The 25,450-nt window shown below is 50.5% G+C and overlaps 1 protein-coding gene across 4 annotated transcripts; it reads left to right on the top strand.

Annotated features, from left to right (window-relative positions):
• The first annotated feature begins 539 nt into the window (after positions 1-539).
• On the top strand, positions 540-9,977 carry B4GALT7 (beta-1,4-galactosyltransferase 7). Of its 4 annotated transcripts, none has more exons than XM_082723667.1 (6): positions 540-673; positions 4,008-4,370; positions 7,132-7,357; positions 8,439-8,522; positions 8,785-8,889; positions 9,297-9,977. In XM_082723667.1, the coding sequence occupies exons 1-6, from the start codon at positions 624-626 to the stop codon at positions 9,450-9,452; spliced, it is 984 nt and encodes a 327-aa protein (XP_082579793.1). In that variant the 5' UTR covers positions 540-623; the 3' UTR covers positions 9,453-9,977. The 4 variants fall into 4 exon arrangements, with proteins under 4 accessions (XP_082579793.1, XP_082579796.1, XP_082579795.1 ...); XM_082723670.1 differs by having other exon boundaries at positions 540-790; XM_082723669.1 differs by having other exon boundaries at positions 540-827.
• The last annotated feature ends 15,473 nt before the right edge of the window (positions 9,978-25,450 follow it).

Here is a 25,450-nt window from a genome sequence, read left to right as displayed (position 1 = left end):
TGCCCCTTCCTGCATAATGGCCGTCACTAACATCGCGCTGCCCAGCACCTACCAAGTATGTTTGCCCGTTCTCTTTTAACCCAAGCCCATCAGGGGGTATTCCTACACGCAAGTACGAAACAGATGCAAAGAGATGGTGCCCTGCCCCCTAGTGCTTGGCTCCTCGCTAGCGCTTGGGGTCTCTGCTGAGCCCGAGGCGGAGCCGCGAGCCTGGCCTTGCCCCCGCCCCCCACCACCCGGCTTGTTTGCGGAGGAACCCTGCACCCACCACCTGGGGCCAGGAAGAGGACGAGTGCCGGTTTGGAGGTCTGGAGGCTAACTAACAGTGACCTGAGCCCCCTACGGGCTCTCGGCTTCTCGGGAGAACAAGCGGCTCCCCCGCAAGGCAGTTGAACCGCCGTGGCGGGAGTGCTTGACCGGTCCTCGCACGCGGAACCTTTCACGCGGCGGCTCGGTGGAGCCGACGGCTCGGCAGGAGCGGCGGACCCGGCGGACCAGGGGGCGGGGCGGACGCGCCGGGGCGGGGCGGGGCGGGGCGGGAGGCGGAGGCGCCGCGTAGGCCCGGGAGGCCGGGCCGGCCCGGCTGGGAGCTCGAGTCCCATGCGCCGCCACCTCCCCCCACGATGTTCCCCTCCCGGAGGAAAGCGGCGCAGCTGCCCTGGGAGGACGGCAGGTGAGCGGCGGCGGCCGGCCCGGGCCCCGTCCTCCCGGGTGCCGATCCTTTCCGGGCCGCCCCGCGGAATCTAGGAGCCCGAGGCCGTCGCGTCTCCGTCTGCGGGGCTTCCCGAGGGTCTGTGGTTCTCCGTGTGGGTCCCTGTCTCTCTTGGGTACGGGTCGCCCTCTCTCCGTGTGGGTCTCTGTGTCTCGCAGTCTCCGTCGCCCCGCAGGTCTCCGTCCCCCCGCGGGTCTGTATTTCTCCCGTGACTTCCCCTTGTGAGTTTCTGTCCCTCTCCTGGCGGGTCTCTGTCCCTCGGTGTGGGTCTCTTTGTGTCTGTTTCTCCACTGGCGTCTGTCTGCGTGCGGGGCTCTGACTCCCCGGACCTCTCCCCCCGGATCGCTGTCTTTCTGTCTGCCCCTGGCCCCTGAGGGTCGCCTCCCTCTTCTGTGGTCTCCCACTTCCCGCCTCACAGCCCTGTAGCCTCAGACCCTACCCTCCCTCACGCTTCCCCAGCCTTTGCTGACAGCCCAGAAGCTGTTCCGACCCGACAGAAGCTCTGTGTGCGGTGCCTGGCAGGGCCCTGCCTGGCACGTACTAGGCACTCGGCACACGTAATGCTGGTTCATTTCCGGTGCAGCTGCACGGGGTCCAGACCTTAGCTAGTGATGTTTTCCACTAAAGCAAACGTGGGGTAGGGGAGCCATCCAGACCCGTCTAGATTGGGGAGGGCACCCACACTTCGTTCTGAAGATGTGCCCGCAAAACTCTTCCCACCCAGAACCAGAACGGGGAATGACACCCCATTCCCTGTGTGTCTCTTGAGTTTGCCAGGTGCCAAAAGATTCTGGAATACAGTGGACACAACTTTTTCCTGGGGGGTATTCTGACGTGGTGATGAAGTCGGAAGACAGGGATATAAGAGAAGGAAAGCCTGGACAGCGGAGTCCGCCCCGAGCCATGTGACCCAAAACAGATCCCTTCATCTTTCCAACCTCAACTTTGCCATCTCCGCAGCAGGGATCATAATATCTACTCTGCAGGGCTGTCTGAGAGCGCATCTGTAAAGCTCTTGACACTGCACCTGGCACAGAGGAGGTGTCTACCGGTTCCCTTGTGTAGTTGGGCGGTCCTGTAACCAGAGCAGCTGATATTCAAACCTGTATCACAAGGTTTGTGTAAGGAAAGAGAGGAAAGGTAATGGAAGAGAAGCTCCATTTCCTGATCCCTTTCCATAAACCTTTCGAACATATGTGTGTTCCCAGAAAAAGTTACCGATGTCAATGCCTGCTTTGGACCCAGGGTACAAAGGTCCATGCAACAGATTAAGGCTGGTGTAACATTTGAGAGTGCTGGCTCTGGAGCCAGCCTACCTCGGTTTGAATCTGCCTTTTCTAGCCTTGGGCACAGACTAATAGAGACAGAGCAGGGTGTGCCCCTCAGAGCAGGGTGCCCCAGGGCGGGGAGCCGCTGGGCCTGCAGACCTGGAGATGGCCACCAGGTGGCGCCAGGAGCCCTCAGTGTCCACTTGTCCTGATGATTGTGGAGATTTGGTTCTGAATTGAGTTGATTTGGGGTCTTAGAGCCCAAAGGATAAGCGTGCCTAAGAGAACGTGGTCCTGAAAGGGAAGCTGGACTGAAGCAACAGCCTGTGAAATTGCACAGAGTGCCCAATCCATGCCACACCCCTGGATAACGGTCACTGCTTCTTTTCCCAAAGGTGGGATGTTTCCTCATGTCCGCATCCCCGGTCTCCATCCCACCCCCAGAAAGAGCCCCAAGGGCGAGAGAGAATCAGTAGAGGTTCCGGCCTTCCCAAGCCACTGGCAGGATTGGGCTCCGCTGCTCTGCAGCGGAGGAGAGTCCTACCACAGGACAATGGGGGGTAAGTCAGAAGCCCAGGCAGAGTGTCCTACCTGGCCACCTCTCTGCCATGTGTGGGACCTGGCTAGGGCTGCTGGCTTCCAGGTTGGCGGTTGTGCATTATGGACAGTTTGGCTCTGGTGTGTGACTTAAAGCATGCTGCGACTGCTTGAACCTTTCCTGTGACTCACCGAGCAAGCCCTCTGCTGCCTAAACTGGGGCCGCTGGCAGGAACTGATGACCTGCGGGGAAGAGGGCGAACAGGGACACCGGTGATTCCAGACCTCTCAGTTCTTCAAGGAGGGAAGGCCCAGAGGTCATGGGGGGAGCTTGTAGATCAGTTTGGGTGCACACTGAGGGGTGGGCCCCGCAGGCCCCGGCATTAGAGTTGAAGGGGAGGGACCGTGCTGCCTGTGACAGTGGAGGTTGGCCCTGGAGGAGGAGCAGGAGGCTTCCAGGCAGATAAAGTAAGGAAGGGCCCAGCAGGCTGTGTGAGCACTGGAGCAGGAAGGAATGTGGTGAGTGGCGAAGCTCTGGGTTACCCCGCATGCGCCCTGCAGGGGTAGTAGGGAGCAACTCGGGTCCAGTCTGTGCCGCCTGTCGCCAGCTAACTGGTGACTCTTTAAGGCTATAAAACTGGGTGTTTTGCAGGGGCAGTAGATCGAGGAAACTCTACTTTTCTTAGATTGCCCAGCTCCTTCCCATGCTCAGCAAGAAGGATCCCAGCACTCCTTAGTGTCCAGGCCATTCAGTGGCGCTGGCGGCTTCTAAACCCATCTTCCTCCCCTGCCAGCATCTTCCTCTCCCTCTTCCATCTCTCATTTCTTGTGACATAGGCTGCCCCTTGGACTGAAGCTTTGAGACCTGTTCAGTGAACTGCCATTGTCTGTTTGGGCCTTGTACTGTTGTGGGAACAGATCCAATCTTCCCAGAATCAAGTTAGGGCTCTTCTCTGGGACCGATGCTGGCACCGGCCCCTGCCTTGGGGGCCTCTCTGGTGTGAGAAGCAGGATGAAGCCAAGGTTTCAGCTGGGGGTGAACCAACAGGGGAATGGGGTTTGGAAGGCAATGGGTGGGATCTGTAAGGCGGTGCTCCTGCCTGGACCTCGGGCTGTATGTCCTGGGGAGGGGAGGGTACAGGGGACAAGGAGTCTCATCCTCGTCCAGCAGCAGCAGCGCTTGATCTGACCTGGACTCACTCCCAGAAAGTAAGGGGGTATGAAAGAGCTGGGGAAGCTCTGCCCCAGGGTCGGAGGGCTTTCTGGAGGCAGGGTGACAGAGGCTGGGCCCAGAGCAGTGAGCAGGATTCTGACACGAGGTAGCAGCACAAACCAAAGCATTCTGGGGGCTTCTGCACTAATTCCCAGGTGCTTGGGGCAGACGGGTCCTGTGTGCCCAACTTGTGGGGAAAGCCAGAGGAGGGGCCTGTCAGAGGGCCCCACCCCTGGCGCCACTGGCACTCCTAACCTTGTCTCTGCTCTCGTCCCAGGTCCAGGTTGCTCCCCGGTGGCCTCCCTCGGAAGTGCTCCGTCTTCCACCTCTTCGTTGCCTGTCTCTTACTGGGCTTCCTCTCCCTGCTCTGGCTGCAGCTTAGCTGCTCCGGGGACATGGCCCGGGCAGCCAGGGGACAAGGACAGGAGACCCCGGGCCCACCCCGCTCCTGCCCCCCCGAGCCACCACCTGAGCACTGGGAAGAAGACGCCTCCTGGGGTCCCCACCGCCTGGCTGTGCTGGTGCCCTTCCGCGAGCGCTTTGAGGAGCTCCTGGTCTTTGTGCCCCACATGCATCGCTTCCTGAGCCGGAAAAAGATCCAGCACCATATCTATGTGCTCAACCAGGTGGACCACTTCAGGTAGGGACGGTCTCCTGAAGCAGTAGCCCCTCTCCAGGCCCTCACCCTGCCTCGGTCCCTCGGGCCTCCCTTCCCCACGGGAGTCCCATGCCAGTGGGGCGTTTGGCCTATGAAAGCACCCTCCCCTCCCCCAACACGGGGGCAGTGGCAGGAATTGGAGGAGCAGTGGTCCCTTCTCGTTGGTGTGCTGGGAATTTGAGAGGCAGATTTGGGGTTAAAGAGTGTCCTGATCTGATAGCTGTTTTCTGTTTCTTTAGGATTTATTTATTTGAGAGGGAGAGAGAACAAGCAGGTGGGAGAGGTAGAGGGAGAGAAAGAATCTCAAGCAGACTCCATGCTGGGCACCGAGCTGGTCACAGTGCTCCATCTCACCACTGTGAGATCATGCCCTGAGCCAAAACCAAGAGTCAGACACTTAACTGCCTGAGCCCCCCAGGCACCCCAATATCCATTTTGAAAAGATGCCAATGGCTGCTGTATGAGGAATAGCTTTTACCTGGACAGGAGAAGGGTGCTGGGTGCAGGGAGGTGAGGGCATCTGAGCTCTGGGGGAGCAGATGGGGAGATGGGATGGGGAGGAAGCCCATGCAGAGCTTTCTCGTAAACTGGCTGTGGGTGTTCGGGGAAGGGAGGGTCAACACCACAGCTTCGAAGCTGCTCACCGTCAGGTGTTACCCTGAGATCCTCGCCCTTTACCACGCACTGCTTGCCTCCGTGAGCCAGTCCGCACGTCCCCTCTACCTCCTCTCCCTGCACTTCCATCAGCTGGGAGCCGGGTCCAAAGGCTCAGGGGCCCCACCAGGCCCTTTAGGCCCAGTTCACCCCAGTTTTCACAGCCCACCCTTTTGTCCTTACTGTCTCCTCCTAACCCCAGCTTGGAATCCAGGGTCCATCGTTAGCAGCAGTCCCTCACCTACTTCTTGGCTCCCTGACCCACCACCACTGACGATGCCTCTCCCACACCTGGATAGCTGAATGTGGCTGGAGAGGGCACTCCGCTCCTCTTCCTGGCAATGGAGGGCCTGCCTGGAAGCCTTGTGCTCCTCTGGCCTGTTGCCGCGCCGCTGTCTGACGCAGCTTTGCACCTTTCTCTGCTCCTCGGCTCCTCAGTCTCAGCCGATGGCGTGGCTTCCCATTTGAGAATACAGAACTGTTTGAGAAGATGCTGGAAGAGGGCGTGCCCAAGTGCCCACCAGCTTCTGTGCGGACGTGCTGGTGTTGCCCCGTCCCCACCTCCAGGGCCAGCTCTGCCACTCGGGCCCCAGACGGACGTAGCTCCAGACATCAGCTTCTCTCTCTCCTGCACGAATTCCTCCCTCTGGGAGCATTTGCATCAGCACACACACTGAAATAGCTCCCATCTAAAAAAAGAAGACAAGACCCTGTGACCTCCCATCGCTCACATTTCTCTACGCCCCTGTATAGCAGAACTCCCCTCTCTCCCATCTCGCTCTTTGGAACCTGCTCTCCTCCCAACATTTACCCTCACATCTGTGACAGGGAGGCAGCTCTCACTGATACCAGCAGTGAGCCCACCGCGATGACCTGAAGCCCTGTTCTTAGCCCGCATTGGCCATCTGGCTGACTACTTCCTTCTTAAAACACCTCCGTTTGGCTTTTGAAGCCCTCTGCTTCTCCTCTTTCCTTACTGCCCGCCCCCACCCGGCCATGTCCTTCTCTGGTTCTGCCTCACCCTCCTGCCCTCGCGAGCTTGGTGCTCTTGGGCTCAGTGCCTCCACGTCCTCTTTCCTGGCTACAGCCACTCCTTGGGGATGTCATCCGGTCTCAGCATTAAACCCCGTCCAGACCCTGCTGACCCCGGGTCTGTTCCAGCCCAGGAGCTCTCCTGACCTCCAGACCCACACGCGCAGCCACCTGCATCACCCTCCTTCTCGGGGTCTTGGGCATCCCAAGCTTAGTGTGATCAAAACCGCATTTCTGATTCCTCACCCGCCCCCCTCCCCATCTCAGGAGCCAGCTGCTCCTCGCTTCCGGTGGCTCCGGCCAGAAAGCCTCAGAGTCCTTAGCTCTTCTCTTTCCCTCACGCAGTGCGTTCTGTCCCTCAGAATACATCTAGAATCTGCCCACTTCTCACCTCCCCCCTGAGCTAAATCACTGCTGTGTCCTGCCGGAATGAGTGTAGGAGCCTCCCAGCCTGACTCCCGCTCCCCCTGACACTCCCGACTCTTCCCCTCACCCCAGCCACAGCCATCCTGTTACACCCGAAGTCACAACACGGCCTGCCTCTGCTCCTGCCTCAGGCCTTGGCAGTGGCTTTCCTCTCTGCTCTTCTGGCTCATTCCCTCAGCCCTTCACCTGCCACCCCATTACCATGGCTCCCCCTGCCCCCCTCCCATCTGAAAGAACACTGACTTGCCCCCCAGCGGCCTCCCCACTCCTCGCCCTGCTCTACCTTCCTCCACTGCACCTGCCAGGGTCTGGCTAGATACACAGTCACTTACCTTTCTCTCCTCTTATCAGCATGTCCTTTCCCTAATGGCAGTGCTTTGACTTCTCCATATGGGTACTGCAGGGATCCCGCTGGTTTCTGACGCAGTGTAGGGGCTTGCTAGGCATGTGTGAGCTGAGCTGGGGCAGGCGTGCAGCCAGGCAGCCCCCCCACCCTGGGAAGACCGCGTCGGGCAGGGGGGTTGGCCCGGGCTGTGTGCTGTGGAGGACAGGCTCCCGCTCACAGTAGCGGGGAGAGCAAGCCCACCTGCCCACCCCCCCAGCTCAGCCAGTTTGCTGCCTCCCTGTGCAGGTTCAACCGCGCAGCCCTCATTAACGTGGGCTTCCTGGAGAGCAGCAACAGCACGGACTATATCGCCATGCATGACGTGGACCTGCTGCCCCTCAACGAGGAGCTGGACTATGGCTTCCCTGAGGCCGGGCCCTTCCACGTGGCCTCCCCGGAGCTCCACCCGCTCTACCACTACAAGACCTACGTGGGCGGCATCCTGCTGCTCTCCAAGCAGCACTACCAGCTGGTGAGGCCCGGCACGTGCAGCCCAGGGCCAGGGGGTGCTCGCCGGCATGGGGGTGCTGCTGGGGGTGCAGCAGTTCGGGGGGCCAAGCAGACGGAGGTGTCCTGCCCCAGGCCCGTCCTGGGAGCGCAGGAGCAGCCAGCGACACGGGACAGGAATGGAACCCAGTGGGTTAGTTAGGGAGGATGCGGCCGCGGCAGCAGGAACCACCGGACCAGCTGGCTTCAGAAGACTCGGAGTTCCTTGGCTGGGAAAGTGGACCCAGTTGGGTGGGACCCGGGGAGTGTCTGGCTTCTAGGGCAGCTGGCCCGGCCTCTCAGGGTCCCCGGGACACCATTTCCCCCGCCATCTCTCAGCTCGGCTTTGTCCACAGAGTGGATTGATTTCCAGACACTGGAGGTGCGGGGTGGTTGTCGTAGCTTTGCCCCCTGCCCTGGTCCATCTAGGCCCAGGGTCAGCAGAAGCAGAGTGCCTTCCTCAGCAGCCCAGACAGGAGTTCCAGAACTGCACCATGCTGCCTCCTGATTGGCCTGACTTAAGTCAGGGGCCCAGCCCAAGTCAGGGGCTGTGGCTGGAGGTGAAGGTGGGCAGGGGGCAAGGGTGGTGAGGGGTAGGGTGGGAAGGACCAAGGGGCTCAGACCCCCATCTGTTCAGGGTGTGGCTGAAGCCCGCTCTGTGTAGATGAAGCCCCAGGCCAGGTGGCGGCAGAGGTGCTGCCAGAGCTCAGCTGTCCCTCTCGCCCAGGAAGAGACCAGGGCAGAGCCTCCCTAGGAGAAACGGGGGCATGGGGCAGGCAGAAGTCAAGCAGGAGCTGGCGCTTCTGCCTATCACCAGCTCCTCAGAGAGGTGCCCTCCCTCCCTGCCATCAGACCTTTCTGAGAAATCAGGCCCCATTAGAACAGGCAAAGGGACTGGGCTGCAGTACCCGCCCCGCCATACCTCAGCAGCTGTGGGACCTGGGTGTCCATTCGAATCTCCAGGGGACGAGGAGGAGCAGGGGGCCTTGGCCGACTCCCACGTGATAGGAGACCAGGGACTCCCCCTGGGAGGATGGGGCAAGTGACGTTGCCTGTTTCTGTGTCAGTGCAATGGGATGTCCAACCGCTTCTGGGGCTGGGGCCGTGAAGATGATGAGTTCTACCGGCGCATCAAAGGGGCCGGGCTGCAGGTAACAACCCCCGCCCCCCGAAAGGCTTCCAACCTCCTCAGTCATTGTGGCTGCCCTGCTTCCCTTCTCTGCCCTCAGATGAGGTTCCAGGGGCTTGGAGATGGCTCCCCTGCCCTGCCCCCGATGAGCAACCCCCCTTCTGCCGAACAGCACTGCAGGCGCCTGCCTTTGGCCCTTGGCAGGCGCTGGGACCCTGGGAGAGTAGTGGTAAGGGCCAGAGCTCTGAGAGGCAGCCTGACCCAACTTCCTTTGGCCTTCTTAGCTTTTCCGCCCCTCGGGAATCACAACTGGGTACAAGACTTTTCGCCACCTGCATGACCCAGCCTGGCGGAAGAGGGACCAGAAGCGCATCGCTGCTCAAAAACAGGTGCTGACTGGTCCCTTGACTGGGGACGCACAGGTAGTGATGTGGAGGGTGGGCAACGGGGCCAAGCCTTACCACCATGCTCTTAGGCCCAGATGACCCTGTCCTCCACTGTGTGGTCCAGCACATCCCCTGAGCACTCTACTCAAGCAGTCTGCCCCGCCCTGGTGGCTGCATGGGCACCTGGGCACCGTGGGCCGGCCCAGATCTCAGGGTCCGGGCAGGCGGGGAGCAAGGAGGGACTCTGCTGTAGGTGCCGAATCCCAGGCAGACCTGTGACACGGGTGCCACCGCCCCGCACACACCCATATGGGTCCATTGGCTCTCCTTGCTTACTAGTGGGGCGCTGCTGGGGAACACTGGCCACCGCAAAGCCCTGAGTACTTGCCCGCTCCCCCTTCCCTTCCCAGGAGCAGTTCAAGGTGGACCGCGAGGGCGGCCTGAGCACCGTGAAGTACCGCGTGGATTCCCGAACTGCCCTGTCAGTGGGCGGGGCCCCATGCACTGTCCTCAACATCCTGTTGGACTGTGACAAGACTGCCACCCCCTGGTGCACGTTTGGCTGAGCTGGCGGGACAATAAGGAAGCCTGTACCCGCAGGCCACACAGCTCCTCAGGCTCAGGACAAAGCCTCAGGCCCGGGGCCCAACTCCAATAGGACGTGGAGGGTCCCGAAGCAGCGGATAGTAGGCCACCTGGCTCCCCCAGGGCAGGCTGGAGCCAGGACGGGACACACCCTTGGGCGCTCGAGACGCTGCTGGCAATAAACAGTGACACAGAGAGGCTGGATGCAGCTCCCACCTGGGACCGTCCACCCCCTTCCTGCTTGCCCTGCTCCACCTGCCCTCGGGCACTCAGACCATGAGGACTTTTGGTTCCTTCCCCCTGGACCGCCTTGGGCAGAAGCCAGGCCATGGACATGGGTGGCCGGGCCCATCAAGAGGTTTAGAACTGCAGACACCGCTGTGCAGGTCCCACGGTAGGACACTGCGGACACCGGCTCTGGCTGCATGTCACTGTGCAGGAACGCAGGCCCCATGTTGCTGGATCTTCTGATTTTTTCAAAAGAAACTAGAATTCTGGATTCTTAACTGAAATCGGTTACTTTTTAAATGCTAGCAACTCACTGAAACTTCAGAAAAGGATGCTGGGCCAAACAAAACATGTCGTAGAGCACCAGTTTGTTGCCTGTGACCGAGCGGAGGGGGATGGGGCAAAAGATGGCCCCTTTCTTAGTGACAAGCTGGCAAGGGTTTGGAACAGGGCTGGGGACTCCAAGTCCAGGGGAAGCTCAGGTGGGAGAGAAGCCGAAAGACGGGCAAGGCTCCTACCACCTCCCACAACCCTCCAGGCTTCACTGCCCTTCTGGGCAGTCTGGTCCCCCTGGGCTCTGATGGACTCCAACTCGGGGGAGTTGGGGGGCTTCATCCCACCGCACTGGGTTGGACAGACAGAGATCCACAGGCCCAGACTCAGGGTAGGCAGAAGGTGCCGGCAAGGACCTGGTCATATAGCTTGGGGGTGGGAAGACCACGTTTCTGAGGTGGGAGGAAGAAGACAAGAAGCAGGAGAATCCTGGAGCGTTCCCACAGCATGAGGCCTATAACCGCTGATCACATGATGTCCAGGAGAGGCGAAGGAGGGGGGGCCAAGGGAGACCATGGAATTGGGGAGTGACCTTGGAGGAATTCTCCGCATGGAAGCCTGGGGCCAATGAGAGCAGGAGGTGAGGGGCTCTTCAAGGCATCTGACTGCCAAAGATTTGGGCCAGCAGTCAGAGGAGTCTTGGACCAGTGATGCTTGGTTTGTTTAACAAGACACCTGAAATGCCAAAAGAAGAGATTGAAGTCCCAGAGTTCGGGAGGGTAGATTACAACAGCTGTGCTCCAAAATGACTACCACACTGAGGATGATCTCAGGGCGGCCCCATGCAGTTGCTGGAGTTGTGCACTGCATCACCTGAGCATGGTGTAATTGAGTACAATGGAACTATTCAGATGTCTAACAGATGGTCCCTGTTATCCTAAACTGACCTCTTCCAGCAATTCAGCTTCACTCAGCATAGTGAGGGGCAAGCACAGGGAGATGATAGCGTAGGGGTGGGGCGGGGGGAGGGTCTTGCTCAACTTGAGGCCCAGGAGAAGGGATTGAAGCGCTTCCCATGGGCCAGTCTCTGTACAACCCTGGCTGCATCATCTTGGGCTTCCAGAACATGGAGGCAGAACACCAGCTTCTTTGGAGTTGGTGAGAACGGGTGTGGCATCAGAGCCCCCACTTTGGTCCTCACCCAGCATGTAGCAATGCCCACAAGGAAAGGGAGCTCTCTCCTTGCCACCTGCATGGAGGGAGTAGAATGAAGCAGGACCAGCTGCCTTGGCCCTGGGAGGCTCCCTCCCCTTCCCCTATGCCCTCTGCCACCACCTCCTTCCAGGATCTGTGACTCACCCCAGGCCAGGCCTGATGCAGCCGGAATGTGCAGCCTGCCTCCCTCCCCAGCCACTCCAGCAGAGGAAGAGAGGGCCAAGCAGTGGCACTGGGAGGAAGCAGACAGCTCTGCCACTTCCTCAGCACCTTGGTTGCCTGCTCTGCAGAAGGGAGCTGACCTCCTTGTCTTGCCGGCCAGGGCAGGAAGTGAACCCAGGACTCAGCAGCAGCTGGTGCGGCATTTGACTAACGGGGTGGCTAGAATAGCAACTAGTCCTCATTGGGTGTTACCCACATACAGAATTCTTGCCATTGCTTTCTCATGAATCCTCTCTCTACCTAAGCTAGGTCCTATTTATTCACCTGTTCTATAGAGGAGGAGGATGAAACAGTTAAGTAGCTTGCCAAGGTCAGAGAGCCAATACACGATGGGGCTCAGGGTTTGGATCCCAAGACTCTGATTGAGAGCTAGATTCCCTCATCCCTGGACCATAGAGCAGGTGCCAGGGATGAGGGAATCTAGATGTTCCCTTCCAGACCTTCTTCCCTCTCCTCTCCCCAGCCGGAGGGGCTGATGGGAGGGCCGGTCAGTGCCATCTGGTGCCCCCCCCCCCCACTTCTGGGACAAAAGCAGAGCCAGGGGGAGATCCAGAGTGTCTGCCCCTTGCCTCCTCTGCCTGGAGGAAGGTGGGGATTTTTCCCTGCTGGAGAGGTCCCTTGGGACTTCAGCAGGCTCCACAGCTTGGCACTGTGCCTGAGGAATGTACCAGGGACTTGGGAAAGGCCTCCCCACAAAGGCAGGGTCTTGGTGGTGGAGCCACATTGCAGTCACGATGGGAAGGGTTCCAGAGGGATCAGCAAGGGCAAGGCAGAGACACTGGGGACAGCCTGATGGTGTAAGACCTGGAAGCAGTTCGGGATGTCCCTGGTACCCTGATGCAGCGTAGGAGTTGGGGCAGGTGGACAGCAGAGGGAAGGCTAAGATGACGCCTGAGGACCTGGGAAGGCCACACTGAGCAGCATCTACATTATTCCATGGTCACAGGGGTTTTGAGCAGCGGAGAGTTTCTGAGCAGAGACCTGTGATTAAGTCTGTGTACTAGAAAGATCCTTGGGGGGTGGTTCCAGGGGGATGGAAGACGGAGTCTGGGGGAAGGAGAGCTTAGACTGAACAAGACTAATAATGAAGCCATACTGAGGCCAAACTAACAAGGACATTAGGAGAGCTTAAAGCCACCAACACCTAAAGCTACAGTAACCATTAAACTGGTCCAACTCCTAACCAGACTAACATCAAACTTCACATTAAAGGTCTCTATCAGTCCCTTGACCCAATAAATCACGCATTTACAAGCCATGCTAAAAGGCAAGGAAAAAAACAGACTGAAGAGAGGAGCAAGAATCAGAACCAAACTCAGTTATAACACAGATTTTGGAATTACAGAGAGGAAATTTAAAATAACTATGACTCGTATGTTAAGGGCTTGGGATATTATGATTTGTCAGAAATATACATTTGGTCTGTCAGAGGACCAAAAGCAATTTCTTCTCACATATTTGGTCTTCATCCATGGTTCCTGGCTCCCAGCTCTTAGCATTTCCTCAGCAATAAGAGCAATGGAAGCATGTTTGGTTATAATATTTGGTCTCTGGTCCTCAGTCCTGAAAACCACTTCAGAGCCATCAAGGTGAAGTGGGGCTCTTGTTGTTCCCTGTAAGCCCCTTTTCATTATAACTGGGCTTATGAGGTTGTTGTGTTTTTTTAAGATTTATGTATTTATCTAAGAAAGAGAGAGGAAATGCACAAGCAGGGGGAGGGGCATAAAGAGATGGAGAGGGAGACCATCTTAAGCAGACTCCATGCTGACCCTGAGATCATGACCTGAGCCAAAACCAAGAGTTAGATGCTCAACTGACTGAGCCACACAGGCACCCCTCATTTTTAGCTTGAATAATTTGTGTGTGTATCCATTAAGATTTTTTATATATGTAATTATGTAACACAGAAATGGTTTTCCTTCCTTTCCAATAAGGATGCCTTTAATTTCTTTTTATTGCCTAATTGCCATGGCTAGAAACCCCACTACAGTGTTGAATAGAAGTGACAAAGGCAGACATCCTTGTTTTGTTCTTGATGGTAGAGGAAAAGCTTTGTTTCACAATATTAAGTATGATGTTAGCTCTGTTTTTTGTAGCTGTTCTTTTTTTTAAGTTAACATATAATGTATTATTTGCCCCAGGGGTACAGGTCTGGAAATCATCAGTCTTACACAATTCACAGCACTATCCATAGCACATACCCTCCCCAGTGTCCATCATCCAGCCACCCTATACTTCAGTACCCCACAACCCCCAGAAATGCTCAATTTGTTTCCTGAGATTCAGGGTCCGTTATGGTTTTTCTCTCTCCCCATCCCTCTTTGTTTCTTTTTTTTCTCCTCTCTTCCCCCCAAGACCCCCACCCTGCCTCTCAAATTCCTCATATCAGGAAGATTATATGATAATTGTCTTTCTCTGATTAACTTATTTTACTTAGCATAATACCCTCAAGTTCTATCCACATCATTGCAAATGGCAAGACTTTGGGGGTTTTGATGGCTGCATAGTATTCCATTGTATATAGGCACCATATCTTCTTTATCCACTCATCTGTTGATGGACATCTAGGTTCTTTCCATAGTTTGGCTATTGTGGACATTGCTGTTATAAACATTCAGGTGCATGTGGCCCTTTCTATGTTTAGGGTAAATACCCAGTAGTGCGATTGCTGGGTCATAGGGTAGCTCTATTTTCAACTTTTTGAGGAACCTCCATGCTGTTTTCCAGAGTGGCTGCACCAGCTTGCATTCCCACCAACAGTGTAGGAGGGTTCCCCTGTCTCTGCATCCTCTCCAACATCTGTCATTTCCTGACTTGTTCATTTTAGCCATTCTGACTGCTGTGAGGTAGTCTTTCATTGTGGTTTTGATTTGTATTTCCCTGATGCCGAGTAATGTAGAGCACTTTTTCATGTGTCTGTTGGCCATTTGGATGTCTTCTTTGCAAAAATATCTGTTCATGTCTTCTGCCCATTTCTTCATTAGATTCTTTGTTCTTTGGGTGTTGAATTTGAGAAGTTCTTTATAGATTTTGGATACTAGCCCTTTATCTGATATGTCATTTGTGAATATCTTCTCCCATTCTGTTGGTTGTCTTTTGGTTTTGTTGACTGTTTCCTTTGATGTGAAACAGCTTTGGGGTTTGTTTTTTTTTTTTTTTTAGATTTATTTATTTGACAGAAAGATCACAAGTAGGCAGAGAGGCAAGCGGGGGGAGGGGTGCAGCCCCCCCCCCCAAGCTGAGCAGAGAGCATGACACGGGGCTCGATCCCAGGACCCCAGGATCACGACCCCAGCCGAAGGCAGAGGCTTTAACCCACTGAGCCACCCAGGCACCCCAAAAGCTTTTGATCTTGATGCAGTCCCAATAGTTCCTTTTTGCCCTTGTTTCCCTTGCCTTTGGTGATGTTTCTAGGAAGAAGTGCTGTGGCTGAGGTCGAAGAGGTTGCTGCCTGTGTTCTCCTCAAGGATTGTGATGGATTCCTGTCTCACACTGAGGTCTTTCATCCATTTTGAGTCTGTTTTTGTGTGTGGTGTAAGGAAATGGTCCAGTTTCATTCTTCTGCATGTGGTTGTCTGATTTTCCCAACACCACTCATTGAAGAGACTGTCTTTTTTCCATTGGTCATTCTTTTCTGTTTTGTCAAAGATTAGTTGACCGTAGAGTTGAGGGCCCAACTCTGGGTTCACTATTCTGTTCCACAGATGTGTCTATTTTTGTGCCAGGACCATACTGTCTTAATGATTACAGCTTTGTAATAGAGCTTGAAGTCTGGAATTGTGATGTTGCCAACTTTGATTTTCTTTTTCAACATTCCTCTGGCTATTTGGGGTCTTTTCTGGTTCCATATAAGTTTTAGGATTATTTGTTCCATTTCTTTGAAAAAGATGGATGGTACTTTGATAGGAATTGCATTAAATGTGTAGATTGCTGTAGGTTGCATAGACATTTTCATGATATTTGTTCTTCCAATCCATGAGCATGGGACATTTTTCCATTTCTTTGTATCTTCCTCAATTTCTTTCATGAGTTCTTTATAGTTTTCTGAGTACAGATTCTTTGCCTCTTTGGTTAGGTTTACTCCTAGGTATCTTATGGTTTTGGGTGCAACTGGGTCGATTCCTTAATTTCTCTTTCTTCTGTGTTGCTGTTGGTGTATAGAAATGTATTTGAGTTCTTTCCTACTTTTCTCTTGTGGTTGAGTTCTAGTTTCAGAGCATTGTGGTCTGAAAATATGCAGGGAATGATCCCAATCTTCTGGTACCAGTTGAGACCCAATTTGTGACCTAGGATGTGATCTATTCTGGAGAATGTTCCATGTGCACTAGAGAAGAATGCGTCTTCTGTTACTTTGGGATGGAATGTTCTAAATATATCTGTGATGTCCATCTGGTCCAGTGTGTCATTTAAAGCCTTTATTTCCTTGTTGATCTTTTGCTTAGATGATCTGTTCATTTAAGTGAGGGAGGTGTTAAAGTCCCATATTATTATTGTATTATTGTTGATGTGTTTCTTTGATTTTTTTATTAATTGATTTATATAATTGGTTGCTCCAATGTTAGGGGCATAGATATTTAAAATTGTTAGATCTTCATGTTGGACAGACCCTTTAAGTAGGATATAGTGTCCTTCCTCATCTCTTATTATAGTCTTTGGCTTAAACTCTAATTGATCTGATATAAGGACTGCCACCCCAGATTTCTTTTTATGTCCATTAGCATAGTAAATTGTTTTCCACCCCCTCACTTTAAATCTGGAGGTGTCTTTGGGTCTAAAATTAGTTTCTTGCAGACAGCATATAGATGGGTCTTGTATTTTTTTTTTATCCACTCTGTTATTCTGTGTCTTTTGATTGGGGGCATTTGGCCCATTTACATTCAGGGTAACTGTTGAAAGATACGAATTTAGCGCGATTGTATTGCTTGTAAGGTGACTGTTACGGTAAGGTATATTGTCTCTGTTCCTTTCTGGTCTGTTACATTTGAGCTCGCTCTTTGCTTAGAGGACCTCTTTCAATATTTCCTATAGGGCTGGTTTGGTGTTTGCAGATTCTTTTAGTTTTTGTTTGTCCTAGAAGCTTTTGGGTTTTATTTAAAAGATTTTATTTATTTATTTGACAGAGAGAGAGACAGCAAGAGAGGGAACACAAACAGGGAAGCAGCAGAGGGAGAGGGAGAAACAGGCTTCCTGCTGAGCAGGGAGCCTGATGCGGGGCTCAATCCCAGGACCCATGACCTGAGCTGAAGGCAGATGCTTAACAACTGAGTCACCCTGGCACCCAAAGTCCTGGAAGCTTTTTATCTTTCCTTCTATTTTCTGGGACAGCCCAGTTGGCTGCATTTTTTTCTAGTTAGTGCTCTGAATATATCATGCCAGTCCTTTCTGGCCTGTCAGGTCTCTGTGGATAGCTCCACTTCCAATCTAATATTTCTACTGTTGTATGTTACAGACTTCTTATCCTGAGCTGCTTTCAGGATTTTGTCTTCATCACTGAGAATTGTAGGTTTTACTATTAGATGATGGGATGTGGACTTATTTTTATTGATTTTTGAGGGGGGTTTTCTGTGCCTCCTGGATTTTGATGCTTGTTCCCTTTGCCAAATTAAGGAAATTCTCTGCTATAATTTGCTCCAATATACCTTCTGCCCCTCTCTTTCTTCTTCTTCTGGGATGCCAATTATTCTAATATTGTTTCATCTTATGGTATCACTTATCTCTCAAATTCTCCCCTCACGGCCCAGTAGTTGTTTGTCTCTCTTTTTCTCGGCTTCTTTATTCTCCATCACCTGGTCTTCTATATCACTAATTCTCTCTTCTGCCTCATCTGTCCTAGCAGTAAGAGCCTCCATTTTTTATTGTACCTCATTAATAGCTTTTTTTTTTACTTCAACTTGGTTAGAAATTAGTTCTTTTATATTTCCAGAAACAGCTTTTATTTCTCCATGAAGGGATTCTCTAGTACTTCCATGGTTTTTTCAAGCCCAGCTAGCACCTTGATAATCATCATTCTGAACTCTATCTCTGACATAATACTAATGTCTATATTGATTAGGTCCCTAGTCATCAGCACTGCCTCTTGTTTTTTGTTTCTTGTTTTTGTTTTGTGGGGAGTTTTTCCACCATGTCATTTTATCCAGATAAGAATAGATGAATGAGAGATCAAAATATTAATAGGGTAGCAACAACCCCAGAAAAACATACACTAACCAAATCAGAAGAGACATGAAACCGGGGGGAGAAGAAATGGGGGAGAAAAGAAAAAAAAATTATATATATATATATATATAGAGAGAGAGAGAGAGAGAGAGAATAGAACAGAGCCACACACTTGATTTTGGGTTATTTTGGTCTGTTAGAAGAAACTAACTCCCAAAATTTTTAAGAAAGAAAACTTCTATATATACAAAAATAAGTGTAAGCATGATGAAAGGATGGAATATGACTATAAAGATGAAAATTTAAAAAGATTCTAAAAAAGGACTTGATAAGTTAGTTGAAGAAGAAAAAAATAAAGAGAAGAGAATGTGATCAGGCTGGAGAGTAGAACAAAGCCATGCACTGGATTTAGGGTGTATTTTGATCTGTTAGAAGAAACTGTATCCTAAAATTTTAAAGAAAGAGAAACCTATATGTATACAAAAAATAAGGTTAAATACAATGAAGGGATAGAATATGATAGAATATGACTATAACAATGAAAAATTTAAAAAGATTTTTTTAAAGATTTTATTTATTTATTTACTTACTTACTTATTAGAGAGATAGAGAGCAGAAGTAGGCAGAGCAACAGGCAGAGGGAGAGGGAGAAGTAGGCTCTCTGCCAAGCAGAGAGCCCAATGCGGTGCTCAATCCCAGGATCCTAGGATCATGGCCTGAGCTGAAGGCAGCCGCTTAACCAACCGAGCCACCCAGGTGCCCCTAAAAGACTTTTTAAAAGAGGTTGATTAGATAAAATAGTTTTAAAAGGTTAAAATAGGAAAGAGGAAATATTTTTTTAAAGAGTAAGAGAAAGGGGCGCCTGGGTGGCTCAGTGGGTTAAGCCTTCGGCTCAGGTCATGATCTAAGGGTCTTGGGATCGAGTCCCGCATCGGGCTCTCTGCTCAGCAGGGAGCCTGCTTCCCTCTCTCTCTCTCTGCCTGCCTCTCCGTCTACTTGTGATTTCTCTCTGTCAAATAAGTAAATAAAATCTTAAAAAAAAAAAAGTAAGAAAAAATAAAAATTTTAAAAACTTAACTTGAAAGACTAAAAAATCATGTGAAAAAAGCCATGAATTCTATGTGCTGTATTCCCGTTTCTCTCTGAAGTTTTGCAGTTCTCCTTCATCGGTGAACTTAGTATTGACAGGATGTTCTTGCTGATCTTCTGCGGGAGGGGCCTGTTGCCATGATTCTCAAATGTCTTTGCCTGAGCTGGAATTGCGCTGCCCTTGCCAGGGGCCAGGCTACATAATCTGCTGGGGTTTGCTCTGGGGAGCTTTTGTTCCCTGAAGGCTTTCAGTAGAGCTCTGGAGGCTGCGAATGAAGATGGCGGCCTCCCAGTCTCCAGCCCAAAGGAGCCAAGAGCTTGGGGCCCCACTCCTCAGTGCGCCCTCGGAGAAAAGCAGTCACTCCCTCCCGTCTCCTTGGTCTCTGGCCCCGCTCTGAGATTAGCTGGCCTGTGACTGAGCATTTCTGTCTCTGACCCTCCGTCCCATTTGGAGTCTCCAAACACAACAGATTCCTGCTGCAGGCTCCTGCAGCTCCTCCCAGGAGGAAGGCGAGTCTCCCCAGATCTGCTGCGTATAGGGTCCCTGCTTGAAGAGCAGTGGCCCGACTCCGCCACGGAGGTTTAATGTAACCCCGAGCTGAGAGCCCCCTTCCCCGTGGCTCTGTCTTTGCTGCCAGCTTCCCCACTGATACCTGGCAGCTCTGCCACACTCAAGACACCCCCTTTCTGTGACCCCGCAGGTCCTGAGACCACACTGTCCCCGCAAGGGCTCCATCCCCGCTTAGCCTCTGGAGGATGTCCCTCAGCAGAGCTGACTTCTAAAAGTTTGGATTTTATGCTCCGTTGCTCCTCCACTTGCCGGGAGCTGGACCCTCCCCACGCAGTCTGCCTGCTTTGAATTCACTTCTCTGCACGTCCTACCTTTCAGAAAGTGGTCATTCTTCTCTTCCTAGAATTGCTGCTCTTCTTCCCTTCCATCTCCTGTTGAGTCTGTAGATGTTCAGAATGGTTCGATAACTAGCTGAACTCCTGGGACCTGATGATATTTAGGTATCCTTCTCCTCCACCATCCTGCTCCTCTCTATCTATAGATATCCTTTATTAGGTTGAGCAAGTTCCCTAAAAATCAATTTTTTTCACTGTGTTTATGATGGAGTGTTGAATTTTTGTCAAAAATTTTTTCTGCATGTGGTTTTTGTCCTCTATTGAGATAGTGTATTACATAAATTGATTTTTAGATGTTAAACCAACCTGTATTATTTTTTAATTTATTTTTCACAATTTTTAAGATTTTATTTATTTATTTGACAGAGAGAGATATAGCAAGAGAGAGAACACAAGCAGGGACAGAGAGAGAGGAAGAAGCAGGCTTCCCAGTGAACAGGGAGCCCCACATGGGGCTTGATCCCAGGACTCTGGGACTGTGACCTGAGCCAAAGGCAGATGCTTAATGACTGACTGACCCAGGTGCCCCCCAACCTTTATTCTTGAGATGTACCCTATTTGGTTATGGTATATAATCCTGTTCTATACTTTTTTTTTTAAATATTTTATTTATTTATTTGAGGGAGAGAGAGAGAGAAAGCACAAACAGGGGCAGAGAAAGCAGCAGACTCACTGCTGAGCAGGGAGCCTAATGTGGGACTCGATCCTACGACCCTAAGATCATGACCTGAGCTGAAGGCAGATGCTTAACCCACTGAGCCACCCAGGTGCCCCTCCTTTTTTATACATTACTGGATTCAGTTTCTAGTTTTATGTTGAGAATTTCTATATATACTTTCATGGGAGATATTGAGGTCTGTGGTTTTCTTTTATTATCTTTGGTTTTGGTATCAGGGAGTACTGGCTTCAAAGAATGAGTTAGAAACTGTTCCTTCCTCTTCCATTTTTTGGACGCGTTTGTGAAGAAACTGCATTTGTTCATGAGGAAACTCATTCATTTTTCTTTAAATATTTGGTAGAATTCTCTAGTGAAGCCATGTGGGCTTGGGCTATGTGTGTGTTGAATTTTTTAATAAGTAATTCAGTCTTTTTCCTTGTTGTAGGTCTGTTCCAATTTTCTACTTCATCTTGAGTCAGTTTTGGTCATTTCTGCCTTCCTAGGAATTTGTTCTTTTCATCTAATTTATCGGCATCCAGTGCATAATATTCCCTTATACTTCTTTTTATTTCTATGAGGTTGGTAGTAATATTCCCTCTTTCATTCCTGACTTTAGTAATTTGAATTCTCTCTCCTTTCTCTCTATCTCTCTATCAATGCCCCCTCCACCGCTTCACCCTAGTCAGTTTAGGTAAAGGTTTGATAATTTTACTGGTCCTTTCAAAGAATCAAGTTTGGGCTCAATTGACTTTTCTCTATTTTTTATTATATAATTTATATTATTAATTTTTACTCCAATCTTATTTCCTTTCTTCCTCTTGCTTTGGGTTCAGTTTGCTCTCCTTTTCCACTGTATTCATATATAAAGTTAGGTGATTGACTGAAATCTTTTCCTTTATTAATATAGTTGTTTACAGGGGCTCCTGGATGGCTCAGTGGGTTAAGCCTCTGCCTTCCACTCAGGTCATGATCTCAGGGCTTTGGGATGGAGCCCTGGACTGGACTCTCTACTCAGCAGGGAGGCTGCTTCTCTCTCTGCCTGCCTCTTGGCATACTTGTGATCTCTCTCTGTCAAATAAATAAATAAAATCTTTTAAAAATATGTAGTTGTTTACAGGTATAGGTTTCCCTCAAAACTCTGTTTTAGGTACAACCCCTAAATTCTGGCCTGTTGTGTTTTCTCTTTCATTCATCTCAAAGTATTTTCTAATTTCTCTTGTGATTTCTTCTCAGGCTAATTGGTTATTTAGGCATATGTTGTTTAATTTCCACATATTTGTGAAATCTCCAAATTTCCTTCTGTTATTAGTTTCTAATTTCCTTCCACTGTGGTAAGAGAATGTGCTTTCCACCATTTTGATCCTTTTAAATTTACTGAGGCTTATTTTATGGCCAATGATTCCTTCTAGAGAAGTTTCCACATGTACTTGAGAAGAATGTGTTTTCCACTACTGCTGGGTGATTCTGTACTGTTTTCATTTCTTTGACACTAAAATATATATATACTGTTTATCCAAATTAATTTCACCCCTTCCAGGTATTTACAAACTATCAGACTCACTTGTCATTCCAGGATTTATCTAACATGTCCCGTGAAACCAGAGGAACCCTGCTCAAAACGTCCTCTCCTAACTGCAGAAGTATCAATGAAGGAGCCATCTCTGACATGTAACGGATCCCAACACACACTACACGCTACAGGCTTTCCGCTCTTGAGTGGATTGCTTAATCTCCATCTGCAGTTTCCTCATCTCAAAAATGCAATACCTGCTTTGCAACTTTGCTTTGAGTATTAGGAACATTGCATAAAGCACCTATGTCAATGTCTGACATGTGATAATGCTCAGTAAACACTAGCACTAACCACTATTAGACTCCTTATATTCACCCTGTCTAGTTTAGTATGTAGAACATCATAAACTATATAGTGCTAAATTATGACATCAGGAGCGCTTGGTTGGCACAGTCAGTTAAGCATCTGACTCTTGATTTCGGCTCAGGTCATGATCTCAAGGTCAGGGGATCGAACCCTGCATCAGGCTCCAGGCTCAGCCTGTTGCCTACTTGAGATTCTCTCTCCTTCTCCCTCTCCCCCTCCCCCTGCTCACTCTCTCTCTACATACATACATATATACATATTTAAGAAAATAATTACTTTATTTTTTTAAAGATTTTATTTATTTATTTGAGGGAGAGAAAGAAGAACCAGGGGGAAAGGGGGGGAGAGGGGAGAGAGAGGGAGAAGCAAGACTCTACTCTGAGCAGAGAGCCTCATGCAGGGCTTGATCCCAGGACCCTGGGATCATGACCAGAGAGAGCCAAAGGCTGATGCCCAACCGACTGAGCCACCAGGAGCCCCCCCAAAATAATGACATTATTATACCTGTATTTCCTTCCTTCATAAATTAGACATTATTGGAGAAACTGAGCTGATAGTTAAGTGACTTGCTTAAGTTACCCACACAAAGAGTAAATTCCTGAATTTCAACTCTGGTTACTTTTCATTGGAAAGTCAATTTTCTTACCACTGTTGGAAAAATCCTTTCCTGTAGCCTTTTTTTTTCTTTTTCATTTGGAGTTTAAGAGCAGAAAGACAGAAACTTGAATCAGGCTATGCTGAATTATCAGAGAACAAATAATAAGCAGAGCCCATGACATATTTTTTTAAGTTTTTATTTTACTTACCCAATGCTCATCACAAGTGCCCCTCTTTTTTTTTTTTTTTTTTTTTTTTTTTAGAGATTTTATTTATTTATCAGAGAGAGAGGGGGGGAGAGAGCGAGCACAGGCAGACAGAATGGCAGGCAGAGGCAGAGGGAGAAGCAGGCTCCCTGCTGAGCAAGGAGCCCGATGTGGGACTCGATCCCAGGACACTGTGATCATGACCTGAGCCGAAGGCAGCTTCTTAACCAACTGAGCCACCCAGGTGTCCCACAAGTGCCCCTCTTAATCCCCATCACCTATTTTCCCCTTCCCCCTTCCCCCCACACACCTCCCCTCTGGTGACCATCTAAGTGTGCTCTGTAGTTAAGAGTCTATGTCTTGGATTGTTTCTCTCTCTCTCTCTTTTCCCTTTGCTCCTCTGTTTTGCTTCTTAAATTCTACATATGAGTAAAATCAAATGGTGTTTGTCTTGCTCCAACAGATTTATTTCACTCACCATTATACTCTCAAGCTTCATCCATGTTGTTGCAAGTGGCCGAGATTTCATCCTTTTTTATCACCCACTAATATTCCATTATATGCAGAGACCACATCTTGTTCATCCATTCATTGATTAATGGACACTTGGTTGTTTCCCTATTTTGGCTATTGTCAATAATGCTGCTACAAACGTAGAGGGGCATGTATCCCTTTTGGATGAGAGTTCTTGTATTCTTTCGGTAAACACCCAGTAGTGTGATTGTTGGATCATAGTGTAGCTCTATTTTAAACTTCTGGAGGAGACTCCATACTGTTTTCCACGGTCACTGCAGCAGTCCGCAACCCCACCAACAGCGCATGAGGGTTCCTTTTATTCCACATGCTCTTTAACACCTGTTGTTTCTTTTTTTTTTTTTTAAGATTTTATTTATTTATTTGACAGACAGAGATCACAAGTAGGCAGAGAGGCAGGCAGAGAGAGAGAGAGAGAGAGGGAAGCAGGCTCCCTGTGGAGCAGAGAGCCCGATGCGGGGCTTGATCCCAGGACCCTGAGATCATGACCCGAGCCGAAGGCAGCAGCCCAACCCACTGAGCCACCCAGGAGCCCCAACACCTGTTGTTTCTTATGTTGTTGCTTTTAGCCATCCTGACCCGTGTGAGGTGGTATCTCATGCAGTTTTGGTTTGCATTTCCCTGATGATCAGTGATGTTGAGCACCTTTTCATGTGTCTGTTGGTTATCTATAGGTCTTCTTCAGAGAAATGTCTGTCCATGTCTTCTGCCCATCTTTCAATTGGATTATTTGCTTTTTGGGTGTTGGGTTGTGTAAGTTCTCTCTGTATTTTGGATACCAAGCCTTTATCAGATGTCTTTGGCTTTTCTTTTCACAACTTCTACTCCTGCCCTCCCAGAAAGGACCCCTGATGGGATGCAGCATGTTCCTACAGAGAGAAACTGCAGAGAGAGGTTTTTTTCCTGGAACAAATGGAGAAAACGTCCTAGGCTCACTGGTTAAGTCTACCTACAAAGCTCTATAATCTGAGCTGCTGCCCAGCCCCCACTGCCCCAACATTAGTCTCCCCAGCTTAACTGTGGAGAGTACAGAGCACTTGAATGTCAGCCTATACAAGCAGAAAATGGTCTCCTTCAAACATGTAACCACAATTTCTTGTTGTTTTGGGGGGCGTCTGACTCTTGGTTTTGGCTCAGGTTGCAATCTCAGGGCTGTGGGGCTGAGCCTTGCATCGGGCTCCATGCTCAGCACCGAGCCTGCTTGAGATTCTTGCTCCTGTCTCCCTCTGCCTCTTCCCTGCTCTCTCGCTCTCTCTCTCTCTCTCTAAAATTAAAAGATAAATCTTCAATTTTAAAAAAGTTCTTTGTTTTATTTATTTATTTATTTATTAAGATTTAACTTATTTATTTGACAGAGAAATGGAATACAAGCAGGGGAAGGAGCAGAGGGAGAGGGAGAAGCCCCACACCAGGCTCCCTGCTCAGGGGCAAGTCTGCTTCTCCCTCTCCCTCTGTAATCTCTCTTAAATAAATAAAATGAAATCTTAAAAAAAAAAAAAAAGGATGGCACGTTACAGAATCTCTAAGTTGGGGGGCAGCAGGTGTCAGACCTGCATATGTCCTCCCCTCCCCCGGTTCAGATCTTCACTGGCTTCTGACTCTCGCCTATTTTCTTTATTACCAGAAAAGGGTCACTCATGTCCCTGCAGAATTATTCTAAGCATCTGGACCCTGGATGTCCTGTAAAGATTTGCCCTCCAGCTTTAAACACCCCCAAGGAGAACAGACTGCCCGCACCGGTGGCTCAGGAACCAATCGCGGTCACACAGGATCGCCCTAAGCTGCGCGGTCTGTCACAGTGAGGAAGGTTCGGAAACCAGCGCCTCTTCAAGGCCAGGACCACCGGGCTCTCCATTTTGCTCAAGGAGAGTAAAAACAGCAGGGAGTGGCCAGCCTTTCAATAATTACCTGTCAAACCAAGCGTGGCTGACACCCCCCCTCCTGTCCCCCCAGAGTGGGCAGCCTGAGGAGGACCTCAGACGTCACACACATTAGCCCAGGGGATCGTGGCTACCG

The sequence above is a fragment of the Mustela nivalis genome (assembly GCF_964662115.1).
Source record: "Mustela nivalis genome assembly, chromosome: 3".
Taxonomy (NCBI): domain Eukaryota; kingdom Metazoa; phylum Chordata; class Mammalia; order Carnivora; family Mustelidae; genus Mustela; species Mustela nivalis.
This window is presented reverse-complemented; position numbering and strand designations above follow the sequence as displayed.